Consider the following 20094-nt stretch of genomic DNA (forward strand, 5'->3'; position numbering starts at 1 on the left):
CATGAAATAACAGAAGACTTCACCTCTCATGACGTTTCCACCACCAAAAACAGGAGTCTGGATTAGCAAATACTCTGGGTTATTGGCTGGATCATCTTTAAGATGAGTGTACGGATTGTCATGATGCCGGATTACTGTGGTACCCCCAATCCGATAGTCACAGTACAGCCGTGTAGCCAAGACGCCAATTACACTGCATGCTCACAGTTTCATGATAAGTCTGCAGTCTAAAATAGGCTGCAATCACCCGACGAATGAGCAAAACGTTTCCTCGTTGGGTGAAATGATCTTTTGGTTTCCACTAAAAAAAAAAATATTGTTCTCAGCGGCGCGGCGCCTTCTTTAAACAGGGCATGTGGTGCCAAGAACAATAGCAGCCTATGTGCAGTGCACAATCAAATACTGATGGTTCAGTGTGCATCTGAATAGCTGACTGAAAAAAAACCTTTAAAATATAACTTTTATTGGGTAAGTATAAAAAAATAACCCACCAATAATGAAGGTGCCGTAGTGCATAAAAGAGAATTAAATTGTTAGAGGAGACAATTTACTGGCAATCCCAAGAATCTGCAAAAACCCTAGTCCATGCCCTCATCATCTCTCGCCTTGACTACTGCAACCTCATGCTCTGCGGCCTCCCCTCAAACACTCTCGCACCCCTCCAATCTATTCTAAACTCTGCTGCCCGACTAATCCACCTGTCCCCCCGCTATTCCCCAGCTTCTCCCCTCTGTCAATCCCTTCACTGGCTCCCAATTGCCCAGAGACTCCATTACAAAACCCTAACCATGACATACAAAGCCATCCACAACTTGTCTCCTCCATACATCTGTGACCTGGTCTCCCGGTACTTTCCTGCACGCAACCTCCGATCCTCACAAGATCTCCTTCTCTACTCCCCTCTTATCTCCTCTTCCCACAATCGCATACAAGATTTCTCTCGCGCATCACCCCTACTCTGGAACTCTCTACCACAACATATCAGACTCTCACCTACCATCGAAACCTTCAAAAAGAGCCTGAAGACCCACCTCTTCCGACAAGCCTATAACCTGCAGTAACCACCGATCGACCAAACCGCTGCACGACCAGCTCTACCCTCGCCTACTGTATTATCACCCATCCCTTGAAGATTGTGAGCCCTCGCGGGCAGGGTCCTCTCTCCTCCTGTACCAGTTATGACTTGTATTGTTTAAGATTATTGTACTTGTTTTTATGTATACCCCCCCTCACATGTAAAGCGCCATGGAATAAATGGCGCTATAACAATAAATAATAATAATAATAATAATAAATAGTGAGGATAGACTATCAGATTTCCTACTATTTATGTGTCTACTCCTCTAACAATTTAATTCTCTTTTATGCACTACGGCACCTTCATTATTGGTGGGTTATTTTTTTATACTTACCCAATAAAAGTTATATTTTAAAGGTCTTTTTTCAGTCAGCTAGTTTGTTTTTTCTCCCTTTTCTTATTTAATGTTGTAAGCCATTCAGTGCGCATTTGAATAGGATAATAAACGACCACTGATCAGCACACTTACTGAATGGCGGTCGTTTAGTGCGGCCGCTCGGCGGGTGTTAACACACACGTAACAAGAGGTGCAGATATACCTGAAAAATACCGGTCAACTCCTGTGTCTCCATACTTCACCAATTTTAAGATCTCTGCTTGTTGTCAGGGAATGGAAACATTCCCATTTACATTCAGGAGGATGAAAAATCATTCTTATTACGCAACTGAAACTGCCCTAACTAAAGTCACTAACGACTTACTAACCGCCAAGAGCAAGCGACACTACTCTGTACTCCTTCTCCTGGACCTGTCCTCTGCCTTCGACACCGTAGACCATTCCCTCCTGCTACAGACTCTCATCTCTTGGCATCACAGACTTGGCCCTATCCTTGATCTCATCATACCTAACAGACCGGACATTTAGTGTCTCCCTCTCACACACCACCTCCTCACCTCGCCCCCTGTCTGTCAGTGTTCCTCAAGGCTCTGTCCTAGGACCCCTACTGTTCTCCATCTACACCTTTGGCTTGGGACAGCTCATAGAATCCCACGGTTTGCAGTATCACCTCTATGCCGATGACACGCAGATCTACCTATCTGGACCCAACCTCGCCTCCTTACTGACTGAAATCCCACAATGTCTGTCTGCTATCTCAGCCTTCTTCTCTGCTCGCTTTCTCAAACTGAACATGGACAAAACAGAATTCATCATCTTTCCCCCATCTCACTCTACCCCTCCACCAGACCTATCCATCAATGTCAATGGCTGCTCTCTTTCCCCAGTCCCCAACGCTCGGTGCCTTGGGGTGATCCTCGACTCTGCGCTCTCTTTCAATCCACATATCCAAGCCCTCGCCTCCTCCTGCCGCCTCAAACTCAAACATATATTTCCCGGATCCGCTCATTCCTCAACCACGAAACCACAAAAACACTAGTGCATGCTCTTATCTCCCGCCTCGACTACTGCAACCGCCTACTCTCTGGCCTCCCTTCTAGCACTCTGGCTCCGCTCCAGTCCATCCTACACTCTGCTGCCCGACTAATCCACCTGTCTCCCAGCTATTCCCCAGCCTCCCCCCTATGCCAGGCCCTTCAATGGCTTCTTATTGCCCAGAGGCTCCAATTCAAAACCCTAACCATGACATACAAAGCCATCCACAACCTGTCTCCTCCACACATCTGTGACATGGTATCTAGGTACCTACCAGCACGCAACCTTCGCTCATCTCATGATCTCCTTCTCTACTCCCCCCTTATCTCTTCTTCCCACAACCGCATACTAGTCTTCTCCCGTGCTTCCCCCATACTCTGGAACTCTCTGCCGCAACACATCAGACTCTCACCATCAACGGAAACCTTCAAGAAGAACCTGAAGACCCACCTGTTCCGACAAGCCTACAGCCTGCAATGATCCTCGGTCTACTGAACCACCGCACGACCTGCTCTACCCTCTCCTACTGTATCCTCACCCATCCCTGTAGACTGTGAGCCCTTGTGGGCAGGGTCCCCTCTCCTTATGTACTTGTGTGTGTCCCTTGTCTTACACGTTTATTATACTTGTTTATATTTCCACTTTTCACATGTAAAGCGCCATGGAATAAATGGCGCTATATAAACGCATAATAATAAATTACGGTATGCCATTTTGACAGAGCTGTGTTAAGCGAGCGCTGTTTGTTTGTTTTTTAACGTAAATGGGTATGTCCATCTCCAAGAGCCGATCCAATATGTAGTAGGTATACCTCCAATTAGAAATGTAGTGTAGTTCTTCTAAATAGCTATGTCGCTTACCCCATGTGCAAGGGATTGCAGTAGCTTAGGTATCCATGGTTACGACCACTAACAACTAGCTGTCACTATGAGTGATCGTAACCACAGCAATGCCCTGCACATGTGGTAAGCAACATAGCGAATCAGAAGAACTATACTACATTTATAATTGGAGGTATTTGCTAAAATTATTACACCTACTACATATTGGGATAGGATCTTGGAGATGGAAATACCTCTTTAATGCCAGCAAGCAGAGATATTAAAAAAGGTAGAAGCTAAAGAAAAAACTTTTTGCAGTAAAAAATTATATAAAACGCAAGTAAATAATGTAAAAGAATGACAAAGTTTTAGGCTGTGTGCCCACGATGCGATTTTGAAGCGTTTTTTGCAGCGATTTTCGGCGCGAAAAAGCTGCGAAAACGTTTAAAAATAGTGTACAGAACGCACCCCATGCATTCCGCACATGCTGTGCTAATGCTGCGCTATTTTCCGCGGCAGAATCGCATCGCGGAAAAAAATCGCAGCATGCTCATTCTTTTGTGCCGAATCGCAAAGAATTGCCGCGATTCCGCACCCATAGGAATGCATGAGAATCGCTTACTTCCCGCATGTGGCTATGCCCACCATGCGCGAAGTTAAGCGTCTCATGTGCGGTTGGTACCCACGGTGTGGAGGAGAGGAGACTGTCCTCCAGGCCCTGGGTACCATACCCCTGAAGAAAAAAAGAATAAAAAAATCGGGGTATATTTACCTTCCGACGTCCTGCACTGCCTTCCCGGCCTCAACGTTCCCAGTAATGCCTTGCGGCAAGGTCCTGTGATGATGTAGTCTTGCATGACTCTAGCGGTCTCGTGAGATCGCTATAGCAACGCGAGACCAACGTCATCACAGGTCTCGCAAGGCATCGCTGGGAACGGGAGCGTCACTGAGACAGCGCGGGACGTCGGAAGGTAAATATACCCCGATTTTTTATTTTTTTATCATTTTTAACATTCTATCTTTTACTATTGAGGCCGCATAGGCGGCCTCAATAGTAAAGAGCTGGTCACACTTGTCAAACACTGTCAATCACTTTCCAAGCGATGCTTCAAATCGCTTGGAAAGTGCTTGAATATCGCATGCGAAAATCGCGGCAAAATCGCGAACATAATCGCGGTAAAATCGCGGTGAAATCAAACGCGCGATTTCTGGGAAGGAGTCCGGTTTTCATTGTCCGGATTAAATCGCTACGTGGGCACATAGCCTTAATGTGCCAAAGACAGAGGAGATGCAGATGTCGTCTGCTAAACCAATTGTAAAATATATTGGTCCACTCTTGTTTGCCATTTTCCAGCTGAAAGTGTGCATTTAAGGATATGCAAAAAGGAAGACACTTTTTTATTGCAAAAAATCACGTATGCTCTTTCCTAATGGGAAGAAAGGGTTGGTGAAGGAGATCTTTTTATCTATGGCCTTCAATAGTTGCCAGCTACCAGTGAAAAACCAACTACCTCACCTGTTAGTTTGCCCACCACTTCAGCGGTGCGACTCCAGTGGACCACGACTGTCTCCGTTTACTTTGCCGTACATTTATATGACCAATGCAACTGCTCTTTGGCCTCGGCAAGGATGCTTTTACGTATATCGCGCGATCGCGGCAGCAAATTAAACAGAGACATGTGGAAAATCACCAGATTTTTTTTTTTTTTTTTTTTATATCCTGGACAAATCTTTCTTATAGCCATTAGAAAAAAAATGCAGCTTGTCTTTGGGTTGCCCTACCTGTCTGTTACTTGGCCTCTGCTGTCTGCAACAGAAGATAGTTGTCACAACGCTAATGAAATAGGGCCCCCAGAAACTAGAATGTTAATATATATGTACAACTGCCCCTTCTTAGTCCTTAGGAGAAATCAATCCTCTTTTATAACCACCTTTTGTTCTTTCATAAGCCGATGGAAAGATACAAAAGCGTCAGCAGAGTCTGGAAATGAAGAGCTCTCTACTTTGTGTTTTTTTATGTATACAAAATTTGTAAAAGGTGAACATGACCAAGGTACTAATATATATATATATATATATATATATATATATATATATATATACATACACACACACACACACACACACACACACACTGTATATACACATGGAAAGGCAAGAACCTAGCAGTGTCCTGGACTATCCAGGCCAGTCAGAAACTTTTATAAGGTACGTCTTGAGAACTCTCATTTTCGTAAACAGACAAAGGTCCTGCAGATCCCTCCGGAGGGTGGGCTATTCGAGGGTCCCCCAGGTGTTCCCGTCTTAGCGAGTCACCCCAGGATGGTGGTAACTAGTAGGCACTGGATGGCTTCTGTGTCACAGAGTACCTCTAGACAGACTGGGCACCCCTCATCATGGAGGCCTGGAAGATGTTGTGGTATTGCTGTGTCCAATCTACGGGATTGGTTTTTATTAATCCGAAGCACTGACAACGAAAGAAATCTGCCAGATTCTGAATACAGCCACGGCTGGAAGACAGAAAATTCAGGTCATCACTACTGCTTAATACTGAACAGGATGAGCCATAAGATGGCACAGGGTTATGCATTTCTATGCAAGCGGTTAGCTAAATGATAACTCCACATCCACAGATGCTAAAAATGACCATTTCTGATTCAATAGATGAAATTAAGCGCACAAATGGTCGATCAACGAAGCAAACAGAAACAGAACAAGCAGCATTTATATAATATTAAAGAAGCACTTCTCCTCCCATCAAAGGTTTTATCCTCTTATTATATTGCAGTCATCATATACAGCATTGTGTACTTACAATTGCTCATTTTGTCTTTCTACCTAATTCTTCTCTTTTCTCTGCTCTATGTAGAAACAGGAAGTCTCTTGTCAATATATTTATCATTCCCCTCTTCAACTCCTGACCCAGCTGCTCCCTCCTCCCAGGGACTTTTGCAGTGACTCGACTTTTGCAGGGAAAATTGTCCTCCTGTCTCTACATAGAGCGTAGAAGGATTCGGCTCATCAGTTTCTAATCACATGAGGTCATAGACCTAACGGACAAGAGAAGAATTAGCTGAGCAGAAAGACAAAATGAGCAATTGTAAGTACGCAGTGCCATATAATAAAATGAATGCAATATAATAAGAGGATAAAAATTTTGAACGCTGACGGCATAGCTGATGCAAAAAGGCATCCAATATGCCATCAGAAAAGACAATTCAGGGAAAACATTGCATGCAGTCTTCGGCTTCAAAAATGATACGTGTATGCCAGCACCTGAAAGACACTGGGTGCACGTGCTCTAAAAGCGGAATTAAAAAATCATTGTTCTTGGCAAAACATCATTCTGTGTAAACAAGTAATGTGCTGCCATGAACAAGATTCCCCAAGTGCAAACAATGATCATATTATGTGCATGAACATGTGGACGGCATAGCTAAACAGGCCATGAAATGATCGTTGATCAGCGTGTATCTAGCCAATCAATGGTCGTTTAACAGGTTAAAGGCAGCCGTTGTGCCTTGTGGCCATGTGTCTCCCAATGAATAGACACAGATGAACTGCATGCACAGAGAACACTTACTTAAAGGGAGATCTCCGCAGTGGCACTTGGTGCTTACTGTATCTGTTCTGCATCTGGATATTGAATCTTTCTTGAGTTGTTAGACCCAGAAATATGATCTACAAAAAGAAAGACAACAAATGTGAAGTTTATCAATTGTTCAATGCATTAAATATGTTCTGCCAGGCAATAGGAAGCCAGTGAAGGGCCTGGCATAGGGGGAGGCTGGGGAATAGCGGGGGACAGGTGGATTAGTCAGGCAGCAGAGTGTAGGATGCACTGGAGTGGTGCCAGCGTGCTGGAGGGGAGGCCAGAGAGTAGGAGGTTGCAGTAGTCGAGGCGGGAGATGATAAGGGCGTGCACTAGTGTTTCTAGATTGTCAGCCCCATCGGGGACAGTGATGATAATGTGTGCAAACTGTAAAGCGCTGCGGAATATGTTAGCGCTATATAAAAATAAAGATTATTATTATTCTGTCCTTTGGTGTCAAAACCTTCCTCCTCTCCTTCCATCAGGTTCTTCAGTAAGGCAGACTTCTAAACCATTCAGAAGAGTATAACAAAATCTGTAGAAACTTTTCTGACTGTGCCCACTATTACAAACTAATAGAGTTGAGCGAAACGGGTCGAAAAAATTCAAAAGTCGCCGACTTTTGGCAAAGTCGGGTTTCATGAAACGAAACCCGACCCTAGGATGAGGTCGGCGACTTACGTGCCAAAGTCGCGTTTCAAAAGTTTGTTTTGCGCTCTTTTTCAGCCAATCAGGATCCACGGACACTGTGGGCAACGTTATGACCTAGGCACGGGTCACCACCATCTTTCAGAAGGGCATGCAAGTGATTGGCTTGCTTTGGTGGGCGTCACAGGGGGTATAAAAGGGCGTGCACGCCGACCGCCATCTTACTTCTGCCGATCTTAGTATAGGGAGAGGTTGCTGCTGATTCTGTAGGGAGAGCGTTAGGCAGGGAAGAAGACAAAAAAACTGCTTCTGCTGCTAGCGATTTGGCCTGCACAACACACAAGTCACTGTGTGTGCAGTGCAAGGGGAGGCTATATAGTGGTGTATCAGTGGTGTTGGTTGTTGGGCTGCCTTTTAAGGCTTCCTGACACGCTGGCATTGCTGTTTACCCACTGCTCCCCAAACTGCTTTTTTAAAAGCAATCCAATCTCCCTTATCCTCTAGTCACTTTTGTCACAGCTGTGCCATCGAGCGTGTCACATAGCGCTCAGATATCAGTGGGCCTCACACAATCCACAAGTGTCCAGTGTCCAAAAGTGTGCGCAGAGATTCAAAATCTCCATTATCCTCTCGTCACTTTGGTCACAGGCAGCTGTGCCATCGAGCGTGTCACATAGCGCTCAGATATCAGTGGGCCTCACACAATCCACAAGTGTCCAGTGTCCAAAAGTGTGCGCAGAGATTCAAAATCTCCATTATCCTCTCGTCACTTTGGTCACAGGCAGCTGTGCCATCGAGCCTGTCACATAGCGCTCAGATATCAGTGGGCCTCACACAATCCACAAGTGTCCAGTGTCCAAAAGTGTGCGCAGAGATTCAAAATCTCCATTATCCTCTCGTCACTTTGGTCACAGGCAGCTGTGCCATCGAGCGTGTCACATAGCGCTCAGATATCAGTGGGCCTCACACAATCTAAAAGTGTCCACTGTCCACAAGTGTGTGCAGAAATTCTAAATCTCCCCTGTCCTATAGACACCTTGTACCTTGTTTTACATTACTATATAGTTTGTTGGATTTTGTCTACATTTCTACCAAAAATGAGGAAGGCTGGTGGAAGAGGCCGTGGAATTGGGCGGGGGTTGGCAGCTGGTAATGATGGTGTTGGTGGTGGATCTGATGGTAGTGGCAAGAGCAAAATAGGACCGAATGCAGGAGGTGCTGACCCTGCGTCATCGTCTGGCTACATAAGGCCTCGAACGCTTAGTTTTCTAGGAGTTGGCAAACCGCTTTTAAAGGCAGAGCATCAGGAAAAAGTTTTGTCTTACATTGCTGACTCAGCCTCCAGCTCTATCGCCTCCTCTTCTTCAGTTGTAAAAAGTAAAAGCACTGAGTCGTCATTGGAGGCTCATGTTCATGAACCACACCTTTCCTTGTGTCCTTCACCCCAACCAAGATTGAAGGATGACGCAGGCCATACTACTGATTACTCCATGTAGCTGTTTTCACATACCATGCCTGGATTATCAAGTCAAATGGTGAATTACCCAGGCCAAGATGAATCTGACATGGAGTGCACTGATGCACAGCCGCTGATGGATGATTCTGCTGGTACATTCACTCAGAGCACTACATTGTCCTCGCAGTGTACAGAGCCAGATTTTGACCCTGATGAGACTCAGGTGCCCCTTCCCGCACACTATACCACCATACACGGTGACACAGAGAAAGGTGCACATGACATAGAAGAGGAGGTGATGGATGACCCAGTTGTTGACCCAGATTGGCATCCATTGGGGGAAGAGGGTGCTGCTTCCAATAGCTCAGATGAGGAGCATCCACAGCAGACATCGACATCGCAACAGCTGTTATCTGGCAGGCCCGGAGCACTCCAAAGACAGGTTCCAAACATCAAAAGAGTTGCTGGACAGCTTGTCCAGAGGGTCAAAAGATCACAGCGTGCTAGGCCGCAAAATGTCTGCCAAAGTAGGAAGAGTGCAGTGTGGCACTTTTTTGAACAAAATCCTCATGATCAGGCCAAGGTTATCTGTAAGAAGTGCGCAAAGACCTTTAGCCGAGGGAAAAATCTGAAAAATTTGAATACCAGTTGCATGCTTAGACATTTAACCAGCATGCACTTGCAAGCGTGGACACAACACCAAACCTCAAGTGCCACATGTGCAACTGATCACAACGAAGGTAGTCAGCAACGCTACATTGTTTCCCACACTGTAAGCCCACCGGTTAGCACAGCAGCAAATGTTGAGGTGTCGTTGCAAGGCCACAGCAGTCAGGGAATCCCACTGTTATATCAACGAAAGACTGATTCTAGGCCATCAGAAAGAACACCAACTCCATCACCATCATCAACCCTCTCTCAGTCCGCCCTGTCCACCGCTACTTCCACCATATGCAGCTCAAGTCCAGCTCACCCTCCCAGACACTATGAGTAGGTCAAGAAAGTACTCAGTCTCTCATCCGCGTACACTGGGTTTGAACGCCCACATTGCCAAACTAATCTCGTTTGAGATGATGCCCTTTCGGTTGGTGGAAACTCCGCGAACTCATGGCCTATGCAGTACCACGCTATGACCTACCCAGTCGCCACTTCTTCTCTCGCAAAGCCATCCCAGCCCTCCACCATCATGTGAAAGACCGCATTGTCCATGCACTCAAGCAGTCAGTGAGCGGAAAGGTGCACCTCACAACTGATGCATGGTCCAGTCGGCATGGCCAGGGCTGTTACGTGTCCATCACTGCGCACTGGGTTAATGTGGTGGATGCAGGGTCCACAGGGGACAGCGGTGGTGGGACAGTGCTGCCTAGCCCACGGTATAGGAAACAGTTGGCTGTAGGCGTTCGACCCTCCTCCTCCTCCTCCAGAAGCGAAAGCTCGTCCACAGAGCGCAGTCGTACGAGCACTCCATCTGCAGCTGCCACTGTTGCACACGATGTGTCCCCCTATCGAGCAGCTAGTGGAAAGCGTCAGCAGGCTGTGTTGCAGATGATGTGTTTGGGCGACAGACACACCGCCGAGGTGCTGGCCGAGTACTTGAAGCGACAAACTGAGTCATGGCTGGGCAGTGTACATCTTGAGGCAGGCAAGGTAGTTAGTGATAACGGGCGTAATTTTGTGGCAGCCATAGCCCTTTCAAAACTCAGCCACATACCTTGCTTGGCTCACACCTTGAACCTGGTGGTGCAGTGCTTCCTCAAAAATTATCCGGAGTTAACAGCCCTGCTCCAGAAGGTGCGAAGACTGTGCGCGCACATCCGCCGGTCGCCTGTACACTCCGTTCGTATGCAGAAGCTGCAGCGATTGCTCCACCTTCCCAACCACCGCCTCATTATCGACATTGCAACAAGGTGGAACTCCACCCTGCACATGGTGGAGCGGCTGTGCGAGCAGAGGCAGGCCATAATGCATTTGTGGGAGGATACACGGCCAGGCACTTTGAGAGCAAACATGGAGTTGACAGGCGTGCAGTGGTCGAAGCTGAAAGACCTTTGTAAAGTCCTTCAGTGTTTTGAGGAATGCACACGGCTGGTAAGCGCAGACGACGCCATCCTAAGCATGAGCATCCCACTTATGCGTCTGCTCATGCAAACTTTGACGCACCTTAAGGAGCAGGCGTCTGCAGCCAATGTTGATGAGGAGGAAGAGGAGGAGGGAATCCTTGATGACATTCAGCCATTGTCTGCTCAGGGACCTCTCCTGGACGAGGTGGAGGAAGAAGAGGAGGAGGAGGAGGATGATGGGGATGATTACTTAGGGGAGGAGGATGCATCTCGTGGGGCAAGTGAAAATGTTGGCGTGGCAAGGTCTGGTACAGGGTTTGTGCGTGACTGGAGGGATGTGGATTTGCCAGAAAGTGCTCCTCCAACCAGCACTCGCAGTGCATCATTGACACCGGGAACATTGGCCCACATGTCAGATTATGCCTTGCGGATCCTAAAAAGGGACCCCCGCATTGCCAAAATGATGAACGATGACGACTACTGGTTGGCCAGCATCCTGGATCCACGCTATAAAGGCAAATTACAAAACATCATGCCACAGGAGAACCTTGACCTAATATTGGCTAATAAACAAGCAACTCTGGTAAATCGGTTGCTTGAGGCACTCCCAGCACACAGCAGCGGTGATGGTTCTCACACGAGCCGTACGGGCCGGGGGCAGCTTGGCAGAGGTGTTCGTGGTGCACACAGCAGAAGTGGCGTTGGAGACAGGGGTTTCATGACAATGTTGTGGACTGATTTTTCAAATACCGCTCACACAACTGGTAATACTGCATCGATGGAAAGTGACAGGAGACAGCAGTTGTCAACTATGGTTACAAACTACTTTTCCTCCCATATCGATGTTCTCCCACACAGGTCATTCCCCTTTGACTATTGGGCCGCTAAACTGGACACCTGGCCTGAATTGGCCCAATATGCCTTACAGGAGCTCGCTTGCCCAGCTGCAAGTGTGCTATCGGAAAGAGTCTTCAGTGCAGCTGGATCAATCCTGACAGAAAAAAGGACCCGTCTGTCAACCCAAAATGTGGATGATCTAACCTTCATTAAAATGAACCACGCATGGGTTTCCAAGGATTTTGTCCCACCTTCCCCTGATGACACATAGGGTGACAGAAAAATGGCTTGCTTTGGTCCACCTCTTCCTGGTACTTCACCTATTTCGCCTTTTGCATCAGCTGAATGTCCAACATCAACATATGCCACTTTCTAAAACTCCCTAACTGTGCTGCCTCCCCCCCCATGGCCGGGGTCACCACCTAGCGCACGACACCGTGCGAGTGCCGTTGCCCTGGACAGGTGGGTAGGCCGACTCTTGGGCGCGGGCACTGGCACAGGGTCCCTCATAGTGCAATCAAGTGTCTCTGACGGTGGTGGTGCACACCCGCCGTCAGACACACCGCTGTACTATGAGGGGCCCAGTGCCAGTACCGACGCCCACGAGTGGGCCCCCCTTGCTTGGGCAGGGCCCCAGCATTTGCAATCTTTACCTCTCCCTGCTCCTCCGCTGTGTAATCTGGGCCGTCAAATCCATACTGTGCCTGACACCGTCTGAGCCTGCCTCCTGAGACATATATTTTGAATGTGTACGCTATCCATACATGTTATCCGGGGATACGGTACCCTTTCTAACCTTTGTGCAATCACGTGCAATCCATACTGGGCCTAACACCATCTGAGCCTTCCTCCTGAGACATATATTTTGAATGTGTACGCTATCCATACATGTTATCCGGGGATACGGTACCCTTTCTAACCTTTGTGCAATCACGTGCAATCCATACTGGGCCTAACACCGTCTGAGCCTGCCTCCTGAGACATATATTTTGAATGTGTACGCTATCCATACATGTTATCCGGGGATACGGTACCCTTTCTAACCTTTGTGCAATCACGTGCAATCCATACTGGGCCTAACACCGTCTGAGCCTTCCTCCTGAGACATATATTTTGAATGTGTACGCTATCCATACATGTTATCCGGGGATACGGTACCCTTTCTAACCTTTGTGCAATCACGTGCAATCCATACTGTGCCTAACACCGTCTGAGCCTGCCTCCTGAGACATATATTTTGAATGTGTACGCTATCCATACATGTTATCCGGGGATACGGTACCCTTTCTAACCTTTGTGCAATCACGTGCAATCCATACTGTGCCTGACACCGTCTGAGCCTGCCTCCTGAGACATATATTTTGAATGTGTACGCTATCCATACATGTTATCCAGGGATACGGTACCCTTTCTAACTTTGTGCAATCACGTGCAATCCATACTGGGCCTGACACCGTCTGAGCCTGCCTCCTGAGACATATATTGTGAATGTGTACGCTATCCATACATGTTATCCAGGGATACAGTACCCTTTCTAACCTTTGTGCAATCACGTGCAATCCATACTGGGCGTGAGAACGGCTGGCGAGCTGTTAAGCAAGCTACAGCACCTGTCCAGACAAGTACAGGGATTCCCTAGCGAGGAGACTTATTTGATTGTTTTCAATGTTGGGACAGCAATTTTTGGGGAGCACTATACTCTGGAGAATGATAGATGGGGCCCACCATACACTGGAACATTCCAAAGGTGGACATCAGACACTGGAGCAGCATTTACAGGGCCCATTATACACTAGAGCATTAGAAATGGGGCCCATTATGTTTGGAGCATTATTTGGGCCCATAAGACAGTGGAGCTTCATCCATGGGGACCAACATATACTGTAGCATTATGTGGAGCTCATCATATACTGTTTCAAACATTATATGGGACCAATGATTCTGTATGGAGAAATAGATGGGCCTCGTCATGAGATGTAAAAAGTGAGGTATTTTTCATTGTACTATACCGCTATTTATCTGCCGTATCGGAGCATGATGAGTTGTGGTATGTGTTAAAGGGGCGCTCTTTCGCCCAGGGCACATGAAAACCTGCAGCCAGCCCTCCCCCCCCCCACAACTTTAGCCAAATAACCCCCATTTTTCAGTGCGTAACTTATATTATGAAGTTAATTAAGGTTGACAAGCTTAAGTAAGAAGAATTGATGCTTTTGGCATTCAAATGGGCACTGTAGGTGTGTTTCCTGTCCTCCTCTCACTGCCGACTTTTATTCCCCATTGACTTACATTGGGTTTCGTGTTTCGGGACGACCCCGACTTTTCCCTATAATCGGACGATCTTGCTCGACCCGACTTTTGGAAAAGTCGGGTTTCACGAAACGAAACGCGACCCTAAAAAACCAAAAGTCGCTCAACTCTACAAACTAATATTTGTCAATGCATCTAAAAAGGAAGCACCTTTGTAATAAGTCTTAATTCAAGTTCTATTCTTTTGTAATCCTGGAGTCAAAGCCACTTCGGTCCCCTAATTCTGGAGAGTTAGGACAAAGTAGGGGGATAAAGAAAAGTATGAGATTGTAATAGTACAGAATTACACACTCCTGCAGCGAATACCTCCCAGCCTGTGGGTTTGGTCGGTCGTAGCTGTGGGTTTTATATGTGATACACAAAATATGTTAATTGTGGCAAAAAGATACTTGATCACAACAGTCATGGCTGAAGCAACATCCTGCTCAGTCATTTCAACAGTGCAAAAATATCGATAAAAAGGGCAATTATATATATGTAACTTCGCCTCCACCTTTCTAGTAAATCTTCCACGCAACCGCGGCCAAGAGGAGTTTTGAATAATGAGGCACAGATGGAAAAAGCTCAAAAAAGTCCCTATCAAGCACCTATCAGGCCCCTTTGATAAAGAATTAGAGAAATATGTCTGTATATTGATGTAGATTTTGTTACCTGGTATATTTGGAGTATAAGCATCAGCGTAGACCACACCGTGAAAAAACACACAAGGACGAAGATATACAGAACCCACGGGGAACACGATATAATCTCCGCCAAGAAACCTCCAATGCCGTCTTTCTGTAAATTAGTGGAGCACTGACTGACCCAGACTGTGAGAAAAGAAGAAATCAATGCAATCATGTATTAAGCACCATAACGTGAGTGGCCGCACATGTGACGATGAATACTTACATATGGAGGAGGCATAGATCATCCAGTGACCCATGACTGTCAGGGCAAAGAGGAAGAGCACAAAATAATGATGGTTCCCAGCACCTGGAGGGACGGGAGGATTCAGAAAAGTGGTTATCATGACTATACAATATTTTAATTGCCATTCATTTCTGGGAACGTTGGGTGACAATCCTTGAATTATACTATGGTTTTCCCTATTTTCAGGGGAATATTGTTGCTTACCAATACAATGCCCGGTCCATATGCAGTGTTGATCAAATTTAGCCACACAGGCATTGCATGCGTGACAGTGCATAGACCTCAGTGGCTTCTTTACCTGCAGGATGACACAAAGGGTTAATGAGGGCAAGCACAAATAGTTAATGGCCATAATATTACATACAGAGGAAGTGGTTTGGATTATGCAGCAATTTCCAGATTGTAAGGACTGAAATACCTATCCTAAGAGGCCATGTTGACACCAACTATGCAACACTATTTGTGAGGCTAAGTTCACACGTACCGGAACTCTCACGGAAATTACCGCGAGAATTCCGGAATTCCATTCCGCGGGAAAATCGCATTTTAAATTCCCGCGATTTTCCTGCGGAAAAACTAGCATTTTGCAAGCGTATTTAGCTTGCAAAATGCTAGCGTTTTCCAAGCGATCTGTAGCATCGCTGGGAGAACTGATTGACAGGTTGGTCACACTCGTCAAACATAGTGTTTGACGAGTGTGACCGACTTTTTACTACTGAGGCCGCCTATGCAGCATCAGTAGTAAAAGATAAAATGCAAAAAAAAATAAAAAATGGTTAATCTTACCTTCCGACGTCCCGCGCAGCCGTTCCCAGTAATCCTTTGCGAAAATGCCCGCGATGACGTCCGTTCTCGCGGTCATTCGCGATGACGTCGCGCGAATGACCGCGAGACTTCGCGATCCCGCGAGAACGGACGCCATCGCGGGTATTTTCGCAAAGGATTACTGGGCACGAGAGCGTGGAGAGAGGCAGGAAGGCTGCGTGGGACGTCGGAAGGTAAGAATAACAATATTTTTTATTTTAAATTCTATTTTTTACAGGGATATGGTACCCAAAGCCCGGAGGACAGTCTCCTCTCCTCCGGACCGTGGGTATCATCCGCAAATGTTCTGCTTACTTTCTGCATGGTGTGCACAGCCACATGCGGGAAGTAAGCGGAACAATGCATTCCTATGGGTGCGGGATCGCAGCGATTCCGCAAAATTAATGAGCATGCTGCGGTTTTTACCACGAAGCGATTCCGCCGCGGTACAAACCGCAGCATTAGCACAGCATTGCGGAATCCCATAGGAATGCATGGGATGCTTATTTTTCGCGTTTTCACGGCAAAATCGCGCAGTTAAAACCGCCGCGGAAACGCGAAAGAAACGCCACGTGTGAACTCAGCCTAAGGGAACAGACTGACTTGTATTGGGGTCCTTTGGGGTTTATCTCTGTACTTGGCTATTTCTGTCAGTCGTACATTCATTGCTAGTGTGCAAGCAAAAAGGAACACGAGACCCCCTTTCTTGTGATCACGGCTGTCCCAGCGGTCAGATCCCCAATAATCTGAAACTACCAATTAGCCTGAAGTGTCACAGGGTCCTCTGCGCCCGCCCAATGTGATAGTTTTACCATAATTAATTTACAAAATATAATCTAAAAAGAAACATGTACCAGGCATGAAGTACAGAACAATCTAATGTCCAGACAACCGGCTTCAGCAAGAGTGATAATGGTCTGCAAAAAAAAAAAAAATATATAATAATTAATACTTAATTAAATGACAGTAATCAGATATGACACACACAAAAAGAGGTTTATCTATATTAAGGCCTACACCAGGAAGGAAGTTTTCTGAAGTTAAAAAGGTGCCGCTAATAGTTCTATGATACTACCCGCACATATTTAAGCAATAACACGTCAATAAGAGATAATGTACCTGCTTCTTCTCCTCTTCTGAACACTTGATGTATCCGGGATCCGTACTCCATGTCTTGTAGAAATAATACGCAAGTAAAAAGACGCTGATCATAAATGGCACCTGGATAGTTGCTTGAGCCAAATGTGACGGATAGCAACCTCATTAAGGAAAATAACAAATATTTGCCACTTAGAATTCAACGTAATGAACTATTACATTTATTTAAATGTGACTTTTTTACCCCACCCCTTCCTTATGCTGAACTGAAGCATAGGGGTCCAGCTCATCAGTTTATGCTTTTATGCCAAACTGCAGAAATTCAGGCACATTGGCAGATTCATCTTCATGAAGTGCACATGTCACGTTTTACCTTTACCCGCCTTTTAGGCTATGTGCCCACGTTGCGTTTTAATCCGGACACTCAAAACCGGACTTCTTCCCAGAAATCGCACGTTTTTTTCCCCGCGCAATTTTTGCGTGCAATATTCAAGCACTTTCCAAGTGATTTGAAGCATCGCTTGGAAAATGATTGACAGGTTGGTCACACTTGTCAAACCTAGTGTTTGACAAGTGTGACCAGCTTTTTACTATTGAGGCCGCCTATGCGGCATCAACAGTAAAAGATAGAATGTTAAAAATGATAAAAAAAAAAAAAAAAAAAAAAAAAATCGGGGTATATTTACCTTCCAACGTCCCGCGCAGTCTCAGCGACGCTCCCGTTCCCAGCGATGCCTTGCGAGACCTGTGATGACGTTGGTCTCGCGTTGCCATAGCGATCTCACGAGACGGCTAGAATAACACGAGACTACGTTATCACAGGACTTTGCCGCAAGGCATTACTGGGAACGCTGAGGTCTGGGGAGGCAGCGCTAGATGTCGGAAGGTAAATATACCCCGATTTTTTATTTTTTTTTTACAGGGGTATGGTACCCAGGGCCTGGAGGACAGTCTCCTCTCCTCCACACCGTGGGTACCAACCGCACATGAGACGCTTAACTTCGCGCATGGTGGGCATAGCCACATGCTGGAAGCAAGCGGTTCTCATGCATTCCTATGGGTGCGGAATCGCGGCAATTCTTTGCGATTCCGCAAAAAAGAATGAGCATGCTGCGTTTTTTTTCCGCGATGCGATTCCGCCGCGGAAAAAAGTGCAGCATTAGCACAGCATGTGCGGAATGCCATAGGAATGCATGGGGTGCGTTCTGTACGAGTTTTTCAAACGTTTTTGCGCCGAAAATTGCGGCAAAAACGCTTAAAAATCGCATCGTGGGCACACAGCCTTAATGTGTCTTCAAGGCAAGATGGTGAATGAGACTTTTGTTGCTACTTTGATCAAAGACCGCAATTTGATGGTTGTACCCCAAGTAGTAGAGTAAAAAAAATAATAGAAGGATATCAGGCAGGAAGCAGATAAACCACGTCATAAACATCCAGAACAATGAACTGATGAAGAAGATGGCGGGCATGTGCTTCTGACTGGATGGACCGATAAATCGTCTGCAAAAGACAAAGTACAAAAGTGCATCAGTTATTTGCCGTCTCATCATGGCTGTGTCACAAGGTCACCCATTGTGTCATCTCCTTTCCTCTGTCGGACCTCTACCAGATGTGGAAATTGTTAAAGACTTCATGCAATAGACCTACTCATCTCTCTCTATAACATACAGCAATAAAAAAAATACATTCACCAAACCTGGTTAAGAGTTGAGACCCAGCAGTGACCAGTGCGAGGAGGGTCCCTTTTAAGAGCCAGGAATCTGTATGCATGTTCATAATGTATCCGACTCCCCCCAAGAGAGACAAGAACACCAACGTCACCAATGAGATCTGATGAAGAGAGAGGGGGGTGGGGGGGTAGTTATGTGAGTACTCTCTTTTTAAAGTATAATCCCAATTCTAGGGTAAAAGGTATATCAGAGAAACAGAGAAACCATGAAAAATCCCTGACTTATCGTTAAGTCATGAGCACCTGTTAATTCATAGAAACAAGTACCCACAGGACACAGTCCGATAGCCGTGACGGCTCCCTTCCTAAAACTGCCGGCATAGGGGTGAATACCGATCCCTGCAATTGTAACCCCTTAGATGACGTCATCAGTATTCAACAAGGCATCTAAGTGGTTCAGAAGAAAGAGGTGGCTCCATTTAGCCCCCATGTTTGGGGTGCTGATGTGGTGTCATGGAAGTTCCTGATAATGCCCCCAATGACTGACATCTTAACGGCCTTTTACATTTAGCGATGCACCAGCGATCCGACCAGCGATACGACCCGGTCAGGATCACTGGTGCATCGCTAAATGATCGCTAGTGAGCTTCCACACAGGAAGATCTCACAGCGATGTAGCAGTGACGCAGCGGACGATACTTACCTTTCACACACAGCGATCCAGACGTCCTCCTGCCCGCCTCCACGCGTCACTCGTCTTGCCCAGCAGGAAGCTCCGGACATTCTCGCGCGATCAGCGATGGACAGCGGGGGAGCAGGTCGGAGGTAAGTATCACTCATAGCGATATCGCTAGCAATATCGCTATGACGTCACAAAATCAGTGACGTTTTAGCAATATTGCTAGCGATATCGCTATGTGTAAAACCCCCTTTAGTCCTCCAATTGGACCCTGACCATTTAAAAAAAAAAAAAAAAAAAAACACACACACAACACCACTCACAAAAAATAGGTGTTTATGTTTGTAACGACCCCAGTATGTATATATTAAAAATAAAAGAACGAATTACAGAATTGCCATTTTTCATCCATATACCTACCCAGAAAACAAAAAAAACACAAAATAAATTAAAATTATGTGCACCCCAAAATAGTACTAATAAAAATATCAACTGCAAAAAAAAAAACAAAAAAAAACACCTAAGGCCTCAAATATTATTGTTGATGGCTTGCAGAATATGTACCATATATTTGGCCCAAATAATTTTTTTTTTTCCACTTGTACACAAAAAGATAAATAAAGAAAAGAAGATATACATTTGGCATTGCCTTACTCCTACTGTCCTGTAGAATAAAAGGCATTCAAACGCATACCTACCTGAAAATGTCACCATTAAAAATAACAACTTGTCCTGCAAAATACAAGCCCTCATATGGCTGT

The 20094-nt window shown here is 46.0% G+C and overlaps 1 protein-coding gene across 1 annotated transcript in view; it reads right to left on the reverse strand.

Moving 5' to 3' along the window:
- Positions 1–2807: 2807 nt before the first annotated feature.
- The window catches only part of ZDHHC13 (zDHHC palmitoyltransferase 13), a 55100-nt gene continuing 37813 nt past the window's right edge, over positions 2808–20094 (reverse strand). The window contains exons 9-17 of the mRNA XM_073578330.1: positions 18682–18815; positions 18383–18485; positions 17007–17129; positions 16742–16804; positions 15288–15381; positions 15063–15146; positions 14823–14980; positions 6855–6952; positions 2808–5781 (exon numbers count right to left, since the gene is read on the reverse strand). Of these exons, the coding sequence (XP_073434431.1) occupies positions 5643–5781; positions 6855–6952; positions 14823–14980; positions 15063–15146; positions 15288–15381; positions 16742–16804; positions 17007–17129; positions 18383–18485; positions 18682–18815 (996 nt within the window). The 3' untranslated portion in view covers positions 2808–5642. The remainder of the gene's footprint in view (positions 5782–6854; positions 6953–14822; positions 14981–15062; positions 15147–15287; positions 15382–16741; positions 16805–17006; positions 17130–18382; positions 18486–18681; positions 18816–20094) is intronic.

Source organism: Dendrobates tinctorius, unplaced genomic scaffold, assembly GCF_039654945.1.
Source record: "Dendrobates tinctorius isolate UK_male_01 unplaced genomic scaffold, ASM3965494v1 ptg000059l, whole genome shotgun sequence".
NCBI lineage: Eukaryota > Metazoa > Chordata > Amphibia > Anura > Dendrobatidae > Dendrobates > Dendrobates tinctorius.